We start from the raw sequence: 11,780 nt of genomic DNA on the forward strand, positions 1-11,780 counted from the left end.
TTCCATTAGCCATGCGACCATCAAGGCCAAGAAAATATAGCGGTCAAGTTGTTCATATCTGCCGTTCATGAGCACGATTTTTAGACACAACGACCGTCAGCTGGCTATGAATCAATGTTGTGCGAGGTACGATGACAATAACAAAGACGCACTGAAGGGCGTATTTACTTCGCAAATAAATCGTGCTGTCTAGAGCATCCTTGTCCTCTTAAAAGTATCTCAAGTGTTATGAGAGAGCTTATTTCATGAGATCTGGTGATTACTTCAATATCTTCAAATGTGGAACATTTCTCTTAACTTACAGAGGCCTGCTCAATTCACGGGTTGTAGTCTCTTTCGAAACCGGGGGGGGGGGGGGGGGGCGGAGGGCAGATCGTCATACTAGTGAAATGGCTAATTTTCAGCATTAGGTATGAAGTACAAACAGAACAGACTTGCTATGTGGGGTCAAATGATGTGGACCCGACTGCACCTAATCGGTTGTCAACATTCAGTTCAAATAACACACCTGCAGTGGCTGGGAGATACCAGCCGAGAGCAGCTTTTCCATTTCCAGCTTGGCTTTATGGCTCAGTCCAGGACCCTTCCCGTTGTCGGCGCGAGCAGTGTAGAGGTGCTTCTGCTGTCTACAAGAGACTTTTGCGCCGTCCGCCTCTGTACCGCATCACATATCCAGCTCAGCCTATCAGCTGCGGCAAGACCGCTAGCACCTGTAGTGGTCGCAATATCCTTCTAACGTTGCCAGAACCTTTTCTTCACCCCCTCGCGTCAAGGGACAGCGCAAATGGACCGTACATCCACTGCAGAAACTTGTCGTGGATTAGGCGTGACCGCATCCACGCCCCACGTCTGAGCACAGCCTCAGTTCCCATATTTATCTGACCGGACCCGCGTCTACCTCTGAGCACAGCCTCAGTTCCCTTCTTCTCGGACCGGATTCGCGTCTACGTCTGAGGACAACCTCAGTTCCCCTTTTACTCTGACCGGAGTCACGCCCTGACCAAAGCGCAGGCTCAATTGCTTTTCTTCTCTGACTGTTCATGCCAGCCACCGCACCCACTGCACCAGCAAAATCGCTCTGAAAATCGTCCACGAAATCCTCTCACATTTTCTTGAAATCGATCAGCAATCTTCCGGCACGAACCTCAACAGAATCCCAGCAGCCTTATTTACGAACCTTAACGTAAATACGTCGCAGCCTTACTCGTCCTTGAACTTCCTTGGTTCTTGGAAGGTCCTTGAACCGCCATCACCTCACGCTAACAAACCAATCCTCTCGCCGCACCATTAGTCATGCTTGGGAACTTGGCGTCCCGGAGAGGACAACGGCGTATGTAATTTCCTGTGTCAATTGCTCTTTTCCAGCATTTTGAAGTGCCGTCGAATTGTTTTCCTGCTGCTGATGATAGTCATTCCATTTTCAGAATCCTGTTATGTCCGTTACTTCAAGATTATTTTTGATGGAATGCGTAAAACAAATTTAGGTGTTGAGGCGTGATTAATGCCAACTTATGCCATTTCCTGCACATTGCAGACAAGCATGTGAGCTATGCACGTCTAGAATATAGGATTACGTGTGACAAATTAGCATAGCTTATCCTAAAGCTTCAATACCTTTCCTCCAGATACAAGCATTGGGATGACGCAAGCGCGATGCCCAATATTCAATGGACGGCTTTTATATTTAAATGACAGGCTTTTGGAATATCCAGAGGAAAACAAAAAATTGTATATTAATAATATTTTTAATGGATACATTCAAAACTGGTAACAAACCTGGGAGCAAATTTCAATAATGCTTGATTTTTGGCCTTTAAGAAGTGGGCCTGTCAAATGGATTGTATTGCTTATAGAACAATGGGAAAATCATGATTTCATAAAGCAGCTTTCCAGTCCCAATAAATTCAGCATTTCCGAATATTCCACTGTTGAGCAATGTCATTAGCCGTAACGCAATGGATTATAGCGCAGCCATTTTCTAAGCACCCCTGTATGGTACTTGTTTCCCACAGCGTCCCACACTATGGCCACACACTTGCAAAGTTGTAGCGGCGCAGGAATTTAACTCGTGATAAAAAGGAGGATTCAAAAATAGACGAGATGAGTATACCGCACCCTTCTGCACAGTTCAGCCAATAACACATTCAGGTTGACACCATATCTTGAAGTGCGGCCGTTCTTAGCCAAGCTCTAAACATCAGTCACACAACCCTCAGCGAGCTGTGGATCCGTAACGCCTACAACTACAGCCCTTGCGTTGCCGTTCGGCTGGGTTGCAAGTGTAATCCGGCCCTTGCGTTGCCCTTCGGCTGGGATGCAAGGGTAATCCGGCCCTTGCGTTGCACTTCAGCTGGGATGCAAGGGTAATCCGGCCCTTGCGTTGCCGTTCGGCTGGGTTGCAAGGGTAATCCGGCCCTTGCGTTGCCCTTCGGCTGGGATGCAAGGGTAATCCGGCCCTTGCGTTGCCCTTCGGCTGGGATGCAAGGGTAATCCGGCCCTTGCGTTGCCCTTCGGCTGGGATGCAAGGGTAATCCGGCCCTTGCGTTGCCGTTCGGCTGGGTTGCAAGGGTAATCCGGCCCTTGCGTTGCCCTTCGGCTGGGATGCAAGGGTAATCCGGCCCTTGCGTTGCCCTTCGGCTGGGATGCAAGGGTAATCCGGCCCTTGCGTTGCCCTTCGGCTGGGATGCAAGGGTAATCCGGCCCTTGCGTTGCCCTTCGGCTGGGATGCAAGGGTAATCCGGCCCTTGCGTTGCCTTTCGGCTGGGATGCAAGGGTAATCCGGCCCTTGCGTTGCCCTTCGGCTGGGATGCAAGGGGAACTCAAGTCTGCGACACATTCTAGTGACTCATTTCAAATGTTGACGGTTATAAGTTCTAATGTAACTAATATATCGTTAGGCAGCTGGCTTATTCGTGCAATATCAACCTTTTGCGAGCTCTTTTTTCACCGTAGTTAGAGATAGATCTTGTTTAAAGCTTGGATGGATGTGTGTTTTTGCGGAATGCGTTCATTCGGGAATATCCTTCAATGTTTGTGTCATCCCAATTGCACTGAAATGCACCAAGATGTCAATATATATCTGGTAATGTCGTACATTCTCCAATAAAGCCCTTCGGACCCGATTGATGTTACGGCACCTGAGCTGAAGTCGTGACATTGTCAAATGGAAAAGGCGCTTATTTGACCACAACTGAAGCGTCACCGAGCTAGCTCGCAAATGAGACACGAAAAGCGCTTGATGCACTTGAAGCTAGAGCCCTGCAGTTAGATACTGAACAGAGCGGCAGTTCACTTACCCAGCGCTCGGCGGTCGGCGACCAGCCTTATGAATACAAAGCTTAGGTGCCCCGCGCTTCCTGCCGGGTCCATAACGCGTTTAAGCCATCGTTTATTCAACACCAGGGTGGTCCGGATTGGTGAAGCCGAGATGTTCACAAGTCGTATGCAAACGTAACCTACACAAAACATAACTACGCCGGCTGGTATCGGCGTGCTCGGTAGCCGCCGAAAACGCCAGGAGCTCCCCGTGCGCCGGGCGTCTGGAGAACACTGTGCAAGCGTACCCGTGCGTTAGGCAGGTAGAGTGCTATATGGAGCCGCACTCTGGTGCCCCGTAGAGCAGCGCCGGTGGGTGGCGGCGCACCCTGCAGCTGCAGGCCCTAGCTGTGGTGCCGTCGCCTGGCCCGTCGCTCTCACCTGGTAACGATCGGGCGGCCCGGGCCGTCGGCAAGGTGCATCTCTTGCCACTCCGACCGGCGACCTTTGGGACGCCAATTACGGCCCATAGAGCTGCACCGGCCGTCGGCCCAAAGCTGGCTTGGAAGGTCGTTAGGTGACGTCACATAGCTCGCACGCTGCAGCGGCTTCGAATGTCCGCTGTCGGAACGTGAAATGTGGCGCCATGGGTCCCCCAGGCGCCGCTATTTTTGAGGCGGTCGGCTGGCCGCAGTCAGCTCTCACTCGGGGTCGGGGGTGGGTCGGGCGGGTTGCGGGGTTGTCTAAGACCTGGTGACGATGCGTCGGATCTAGTAAGCAGGGGTGAAAAGGGGCCTTTTTTGTCACCGACAAAATTTGGACACGTCTCAACTGTCACCTGGAGCCAATTTTTCAGAAACCGTTCCAGTGTAACTCTAGATGCGGAGCACAACAATAAATGCAAATGAAATGGAGTGCGGCATGAAAATTAAACCCTTGTGTTTTGCGGGATCATTTGCACTTAAGCATCATTTGCTAGCCATCAGACACTGAGTGATGGTTGAATATAATTGAACGGACTTATGCGTCGTGGATGAATTTTCCCATTTTTATCATTTTATCCATCATGTTTCATTAATCATCATGTTAAGAGTTTTTGGCTTATGGCAAATAAGTATGTCTTCGGTAGTAGCGCTTGGCTTCGGTAGTAGGTAGTAGTCTCAAAGCTAGTTTTGAGACTACACTCACGCCCCCAACTCTGACAAGAAATTTCGTGAAATCTGGATGAAAAGCCGCTTGAAGTGCATTTTAGAGGCGGACTCACCTCTACGCGTGTTGCAAAACTGTATCGGTATAGCTCCACATCTACCGATAACATGTTAGTTACAAGCACCTGAAATAATATCACTTTTGGTTCTGTGACGTCTTCTTACAATCAGCTGGAAGCATTGAAGACCTTTACTATTTTCGCATGAATATTACCTGCGCAGAATTTGTACTTTCTAACATGATGCAACTAATTAATGCAAACATATACAATATTGGTATGAACAGATGCAAACGACATTTTTGAACACCTCTAACACCTTAATTTAACTCAATATACAACATGATGGCAACTAAGAGCGTTTTATCCCCCGCTTATCCACCGGTCAGAGCGCCAGATCTGAGCCGCGACCAGCAGCGTGAGAGGCCTACACCAGCGATGCTCGGCATCTTACCCCAAAGCCGCTGTTACTCTTAGCAGCAGAAAACCTTGGATGAATCCTTGACATGTGTCGCTCCAACGTCCTCCGTTCACTTCTGAAGCTGCAGGTCGGGTTTTTCCAAACAATAAGCTTCCGAGATCGGCAGGGATTTGTAACGCCATTACCAGGTACACCTTTAATGGCCGGCACTTGGAAAAGCTGCACAGCGCCTTACGGAACTGACGATTGGCTGCGTTTTTCATGCCAGTTAGCTTCTCCCAGCTATAGCTTGTTAGCTTTTCACACATCCAACGGCAGCCCACAGCCTGCCACTGAACCAAATTCGTTACTGCGTGGGGCGCATTCGAGCCCGTCTGTCCCAAATGACAGGACGCTTTTAAACTCTGTGGAGCCAGCTGACCTCATTCGCCGTTAGATGCTGTGGCCAGCCACAATTCTTACGACTAGTAGCAAGCTTAGTCATTTGGCTTTCTGTGCTGTTGAGTATGCGAGGTGAATCTTGGCTGAAAAGTCGGTGAGAAGCACAGATCTAAGGGGCAATGGAAGAGCATTGTGTCACCACTGATCTGTGACGTCAGCACTGATATAGTGTAGTTTGTAGTATATTTCTGTCATCTTCTTAAAACTATGCTGATTAAAGCTACTATATTTGGCAGCATCTTGTGGCTCAACTTACCCAAAGAGCGAAACACCAACGCTCCGACATGTGCTCTGCACAAGCTCACGCCGCAAGAATTAGCGAGTACCAACCAATGCTAAGTCACACACCAAGATAAGCTTTGTCTAGCTGGGATGGTATTTTGAAATATGGTCCGGTCTTTTGTAACTTGTTTACATTTCTGCAATTCTGTCACCAATGAACTCGCAAAAGTGCCGATTTTTGTCACCGATCATGTCCGGTAAATCAGAAGCTTTTTCACCCGTGCTGGGAAGCCCCCAGGGTGGTCACAAGTTTAGGCTATTGGGACTTTTGGCATTCTGATCGGTGTGGCTCTGTCCCTGGCTCCGGGATCTGTCGCGGGAGCGCTGCAGCGGCTGATAACTTTTTCGGTTTGTTTGCGTTTTAATACTATGGGATCGCTTGTCATTGCTGATGCAACTTTCTTGTTACTAAAAGTATCGATTAGTCCAGAAGAGATTCAATCTCATTGTGATATAACCCATGCGGCTAACAGCCTCTTATATCTAGACGTTGCTTCGAACATTCGACTGATGTCGTCTAAAGCTGTTTTCACGTGGCCCACCCACCCCTTTAAGGTATGTGCCGCCAAATGAGGACGAGAAGCCTCTGGCTGTCAGCCACCGATTGGGCAGCACTGCTGAGGATGGCCACCCCCGCACCCGAATTACCCTCCCCCCACACGTGTCTCGTCCGGAAGAGCAGTGACGCACGAGCCTCGCAGAAGCCAAGAGCTTCGTAGCCAAAGTGGGAGCTTTAATGCCCCTGTTCGCCGTTTTACGCTGCGTTTGATTTTACGGTCGTGTATTTTTGCTGGCAGATGTTGTGTTTCTATTCCCACGACAAAGCTTTACTGCAAAGCGGGGTCCTTGGCTGCACTGTATGGCCCGTGATCAAACGGAAAATTATCTTTAAAATCACCTCGCTTGTCTCTCAACTGCTTTTGAAGTCTGGAAATACATGTGTAAATCTGATCCTTTTACATGCATATCTATCCGAGTGTATATCTTCTTTGAATTTATTTGTGATTATACGGTCCGTCATTATAACATCACGCGAGCTAATCGTTGCGATTTCGTCACTTTTTGGAAATTTGACGGGCTCACACCACTCAGTCCACTGCATACATCATGAACCGGAGACAAAAGAAAAAGAAAACGGGCTGCTAGCTCCGCGGGTCACTTGACAATATCTGTATTCATTGTAAGTAATGTTCTACGGCTGTCATATATCCGTGGGCGATGCTGATTAAAAGCCCATATGCTGCAGATGCACACACACATACACACACACATACACATAGCTGTGCGATGGGCATGTCCGTTTTGTTCAGTTAATTGTTTGTTAATCGGGCATCGTAATATCGTAACATCGTAACATCGTCCGTGGCAGGACTCGCTCGAAGTCGTTGACCAGCACTAAAGCAGAGCAGCACTGACAAACTGTACCCACGTCTAGAAGATCATTAGCGACAGAATGGAAGTGAAAACATGGTTTGCACCAGCTGCATTGAACGTCCAACTGAATTTCCAGCTCTAGCATGCGTGTCTGTCTGTGGTCTGGATGCTGCATGGGCACTGGAAGCAATGAACTGAAAACTGAAGGTTCAGCGTCTTGCGATTTCAGGGACAATGAGAGCGGTAATATACTGGACAATCTCCTGTCCCGGATGGAGCAGTACGCCAACAACCTCGAGGCTCTCGTCGAAGAACGAACGGCCGACTACTTAGATGAAAAGCGCAAATGTGAAGAACTCCTGTACCAGCTCCTTCCGAAGTAAGTCAGCTGCCTAAACGCTGGTATATCAGATCTCCCTAGAGATCGTGTTCGGTGGGAACAACATCCGTCGCTTGCGAGCGTAGAGTTCACGGTCTGACATTTCGGTGGGTCGGCCCGATGGCACCTCCCAGCCAGGCTGGTGGTGCTGGCGGGGGCTGCTGGATTGCAGCCTGCAACTTTGTTGACAGCTTTAGGTTGACGTATTGACTCAATTTTCCCATTGTTTTGTCTCGTGGTTCGTCGTAGCAATTCGCCCATCTGCCCAAAGATGATGGACATATGAATTTGGTTTTCAGAAGCCTTCTGGCTTTTGAACACCGCTATTGATGTGAAGGTGATATAAGCGTCGCATGTGGTCGTCGAGCTCTCACTCTGAACGAAGAAAGCACCCCATCTCCCTCTGAGCGAAGCCATCGCCACTGGCTCCCGTCGCGCCGACAGAACTGCGACTGTGATTTGCTGTGAGCCGCGGCGGCTCTGGCTGAGCCGAGGGGCACCGCTGTCCGCGCCGAGCTGGCGCCGCCGGTCGGCCGGCCCGGCAGCGCCCTGCTCTTAGCCGGATTGGCGCCTGGCGCCGCTCACGCGTCCCGAAGCGCCGCTGCAGCCGCTGCAGAGTCATTCATTAGCGGAACGCCGCTTTCAAGCGCAGGTCCCCGCGGGACCGGCCGCCGCCGGCGCTGGCGTGAGCGGTCGATAGGATCGTTGTGCATGGCAGGGTGACACCACTGACGCACTGCTCACTGAAAGAAACAGACGTAAGAGGAAAGTGGCCAGACGGTGGTATTTCACGCAGTAAACAAAAACCTTGTGTGGAAATCCTTGATGGGATGTACCCCTTTCAGTCGGTTTGCGGAATGCTGGGATCTCCTGTTTAGTCTGCTCGTGCGTGTGGTAGATCCTTTTGCTTCATTGCGATTTTATCTGAGAAAGCATTGTTGAAGGGGCCTGGAGTATTTTAACAACTTAATCGCATGCAGTTGTTTGGACAAAAATAGGCACAAATTGGTAGAAAGTGTCTCGGTCTGCTTGGTTGCTGTGAAAGCTATGGAGCCATTCAGGGTAGCGTCTGGTGATAATTGGCATTTGTGGTAGAATGCTACATTTTCGGAAAGTGCCGTAGATACCAGCCATAGTCGTAGATGGCAGCCTCTTGTTACGGCTGGAATGAAGTAATTTGTCATCGTCTCTTCATGGTTCTCAAGTAACTTGTCATTGTCTATTCATGGTCTTCCAGTAACTTGTCACTGCCTCTTCATGGTCTTCAAGTAACTTGTCATAATCTCTTCATCTTTCGGATGTCATAACGCAATTAGTGGAAGAATGGTTTTAAATTTCACCGACGTCCCGTCACACGACATTTCGTAAAAAGCATACGACGCTGGGGTCGGAATGACTTTTTTAAAGAAGTTGGCCGCTGTGAAGTTTCTGCCGTGGACCTCCGTTCTTGGACGGAAAGTGCGACTGCGATCTCGGTCCTGGCACGTTATTTTAGTGACCTCGTTTGATAATATGTGTTACCGAAACAGCTGGTGGCAACCACCAAATGACTTTGTGATTTTTCTTTACGTGGCCTTCATTCGTCTTTGGCTCATTTGATTTCCCTCGAATGGTTTTCTCCTACGTTTGGTAATGTCCGCCCTGTAGATCGATCCGTCAGCGTAGACTACATCTCTTTTATCGATAGCAGACGCTCTCTGGGACTGTGCATATTTATCTATGCTATCTATGCTATACCGTACCGTCTTGATCTAAGTCACAAACCCGAATCGAAAACGTACAATACACCGCAAAGTTGGCTATAATGCGACAGAAACATCTTCTTTAGGTGAGCTGCAAATTTTAAAAGCCATGAATACATAAGCGGCGTTGCTGATAAAGGTGATGGCCGTAGATGGTGGTTCCTTATTACGGCTGGGCTGAATGCACTTTCTGCAGTCTTTGTAATTTAACTGTCAACGGGATTTCAAAATTAAGCTGTATACGGGTTGGCAACCCGTAGATGACGGCCCGTAGATTGTATGGGGGAGGGGGGGGGGGGGGGGAGGTGCGTGCGCTGCACTGCTGCCGGGCTGCATGTTTGTGCGCTGCCGTCTGCTGCTGTCACGCCTCCCTACAAGAGCGAATTTTTACTGAGGAGCCAGTTGGTTAGCATACGAGCCAGATGATGTTAGCGCACGACTCGGCATGTTGTGACTCCGGTACACCCGACATCAACACGCACTCATGTGAGCCACACAGCTTGTCATGAAGCGGATGCCGGGGTATTGGTGGGATGATAGGTCCGGTCAGGCACTATAAATGGCTTTCTCCCCACATATGGTTGTGCGCCCATAGCCATGGTGCCCCACCTCCACTCTTCAGACTGATGATAATATTTAGACGAGCCAAAGCGGAGCCACACGCATTGACAATACGTCCCAAAGTGGCAGGGATCTACGCAACTGGCGAACAACATCGGAAACGGCCCTCTAAATACTCACCCTGGGAGCCCCCTACCCCTCCCCCTCCCCCTCGACCTTTCGCACACAGGCTTCACGCATCCGGCGCCCCACCTGGACGGGCAACACGCGCTGTTTTCCCCCTCGGCATCGATCAACAGCAGGCGCCGCCCTGTTGTGGGCCGATCGGCAGGAGCGTCGGGCAGATCCACACTTAGCGCTGGGCCTAATGGTCGTGTTTGGTTCGGCGGGGGAGGAGGGCCTGACCATGGGCGGCTTGCTCGCCGTCCGCCGCCTCGCCGGGAAGCTCCACCGATCCTGGACGGGTGGCCGCAAAATGGGAGCCGTCGAAATGTATGTCTAAAATAGCTCAACCAGCTGATGGCTGACTGTAGGTGACCTGATGGTAAACAACCCGCGGTTGTCTTGATGCCGAATGGTAGTTGTACATCTAAGCTTGTTAGCTGTAAGCTAAGCTTGTATATTTAAGCTTAAAATAATGGATGTTACCACATCCGGTTACCACATCCGTATAATAATATCCATACAGTTATGTGAAATATTCATATGATATCATATCACATCATGAATGTGACCATATATCATATGGACATATGCATATAATAACAATTGAATTTGATGATTGGCATGCAGTGGATCATGGGTGTACATTATGGCATATGTCTCTCGTCCCGTCGATGGCATGACCTGAGTATTTCGTACCGTCGATGGCATGACCTGAGTATTTCGTACCGTCGATGGCATGACCTGAGTGTGGTAAAAAGGACGACTCTAAGTGTCTTAACGCGCCCGGGCGGCCGGCTGAATACCGTTTGCTCGGGCGGGGGGACAATTTAAACCCCCTGAGATCTCGGGAACTAAAAGAGCTAAAAACACCCAACTTTCCGGGTGTGTTGACCTATACGTGAACTCACTTAATTCAAAAGTTTAAGGTTCCTAGGTCATTATCTTCGTGAAAAACAAGGTTCAAACAAGGTCAAATTTCACGTTGGTCTCCAAAGTGCCTCAGAACCTAGATAACCGTTTCTAAGCAAAATGTCGCATGCTTATTCAAGGTCAGTGACCTTGATCGGCCTTTTGAAGGTCATGGTGACCAAAATCATACAAGACTGCTCTGAGTTTTGCATCTAAATAAGCGACAATGATTACGCTAGGCAGTTCGTTCCTGAAAACAAAATGTTGACTTGGGTCATTTTAGGTCAATGACCTATTCTGACCTATAAGAAAACCATGGGAAATGCACAATGTGGTTCCTGTTATCAACAAATTCAAAATGAGCAATAAAAACTACCTCTCACAGCAAGCCCTGGTGTAATAAAACATGCTGGTTTTGACCTTTGTCTGACCTTCATACCTAATGGTTAATGTAATTTGCTCGCACCGGCTCTCTAGTGATCGGTGCCGGCGTTGGTACCGGCCCAGGTTCTTAGGTCAATGTAATTTGGTCCTATGGTCATACTTTTGTTTAGGTCCTTAGGTCATACCTTAGGCCAATGTAATTTGCTCATTCAACTGTTGTGTTGCCTAAGAAAGCATCTCAGAGACGTATGGTTTCGTTTAACACTCCGTCGTTGCATCAAATTCAACGATTCCCTAGAAATTGACTTCGCTGAAAGCATGGCCTGTCTTTGACCTGCCGTAGGCCAGCGACCCTTCAAGGTACATTCAATGTTTTATCTCAAGCAATCCGCTGTTTAATTTTCTACTGTTATACAAAATTTGGCGCGGCTATACTGCGCTGTTCGGAAGTCATTCCGGAAAAGCCTTCGGGGAGGGGGTCAATTTAACCCCCACCCGATCGCGTGTTTAAGTTATAAATTTCGGCCGTTTGATTTTATATTTCAAAATCCAACTGAAGGGGGAATTTCTGCCAAAATATAATGGGCTTTTCCGATGCCTTTGTTGTTTTTCAGTTGAGTGTGAGTCTAAAGTTGCGCGCGTACGTTATAATGCATCTTA

The 11,780-nt window shown here is 49.0% G+C and overlaps 1 protein-coding gene across 1 annotated transcript in view; it reads left to right on the forward strand.

Annotated features, from left to right (window-relative positions):
* Positions 1-11,780, forward strand: part of LOC119098180 (atrial natriuretic peptide receptor 1-like) — a gene marked incomplete in the record, with an annotated part of 112,682 nt that overhangs the window by 80,674 nt on the left and 20,228 nt on the right. Inside the window, 1 exon segment of the mRNA XM_037221106.1 lies at positions 7,210-7,359. Within this exon segment, the coding sequence (XP_037077001.1) occupies positions 7,210-7,359 (150 nt within the window).

This window comes from Pollicipes pollicipes, unplaced genomic scaffold, assembly GCF_011947565.3.
Source record: "Pollicipes pollicipes isolate AB1234 unplaced genomic scaffold, Ppol_2.1 Scaffold_4740;HRSCAF=5597_pilon_pilon_pilon, whole genome shotgun sequence".
Classification (NCBI taxonomy): Eukaryota; Metazoa; Arthropoda; class Thecostraca; order Pollicipedomorpha; family Pollicipedidae; genus Pollicipes; species Pollicipes pollicipes.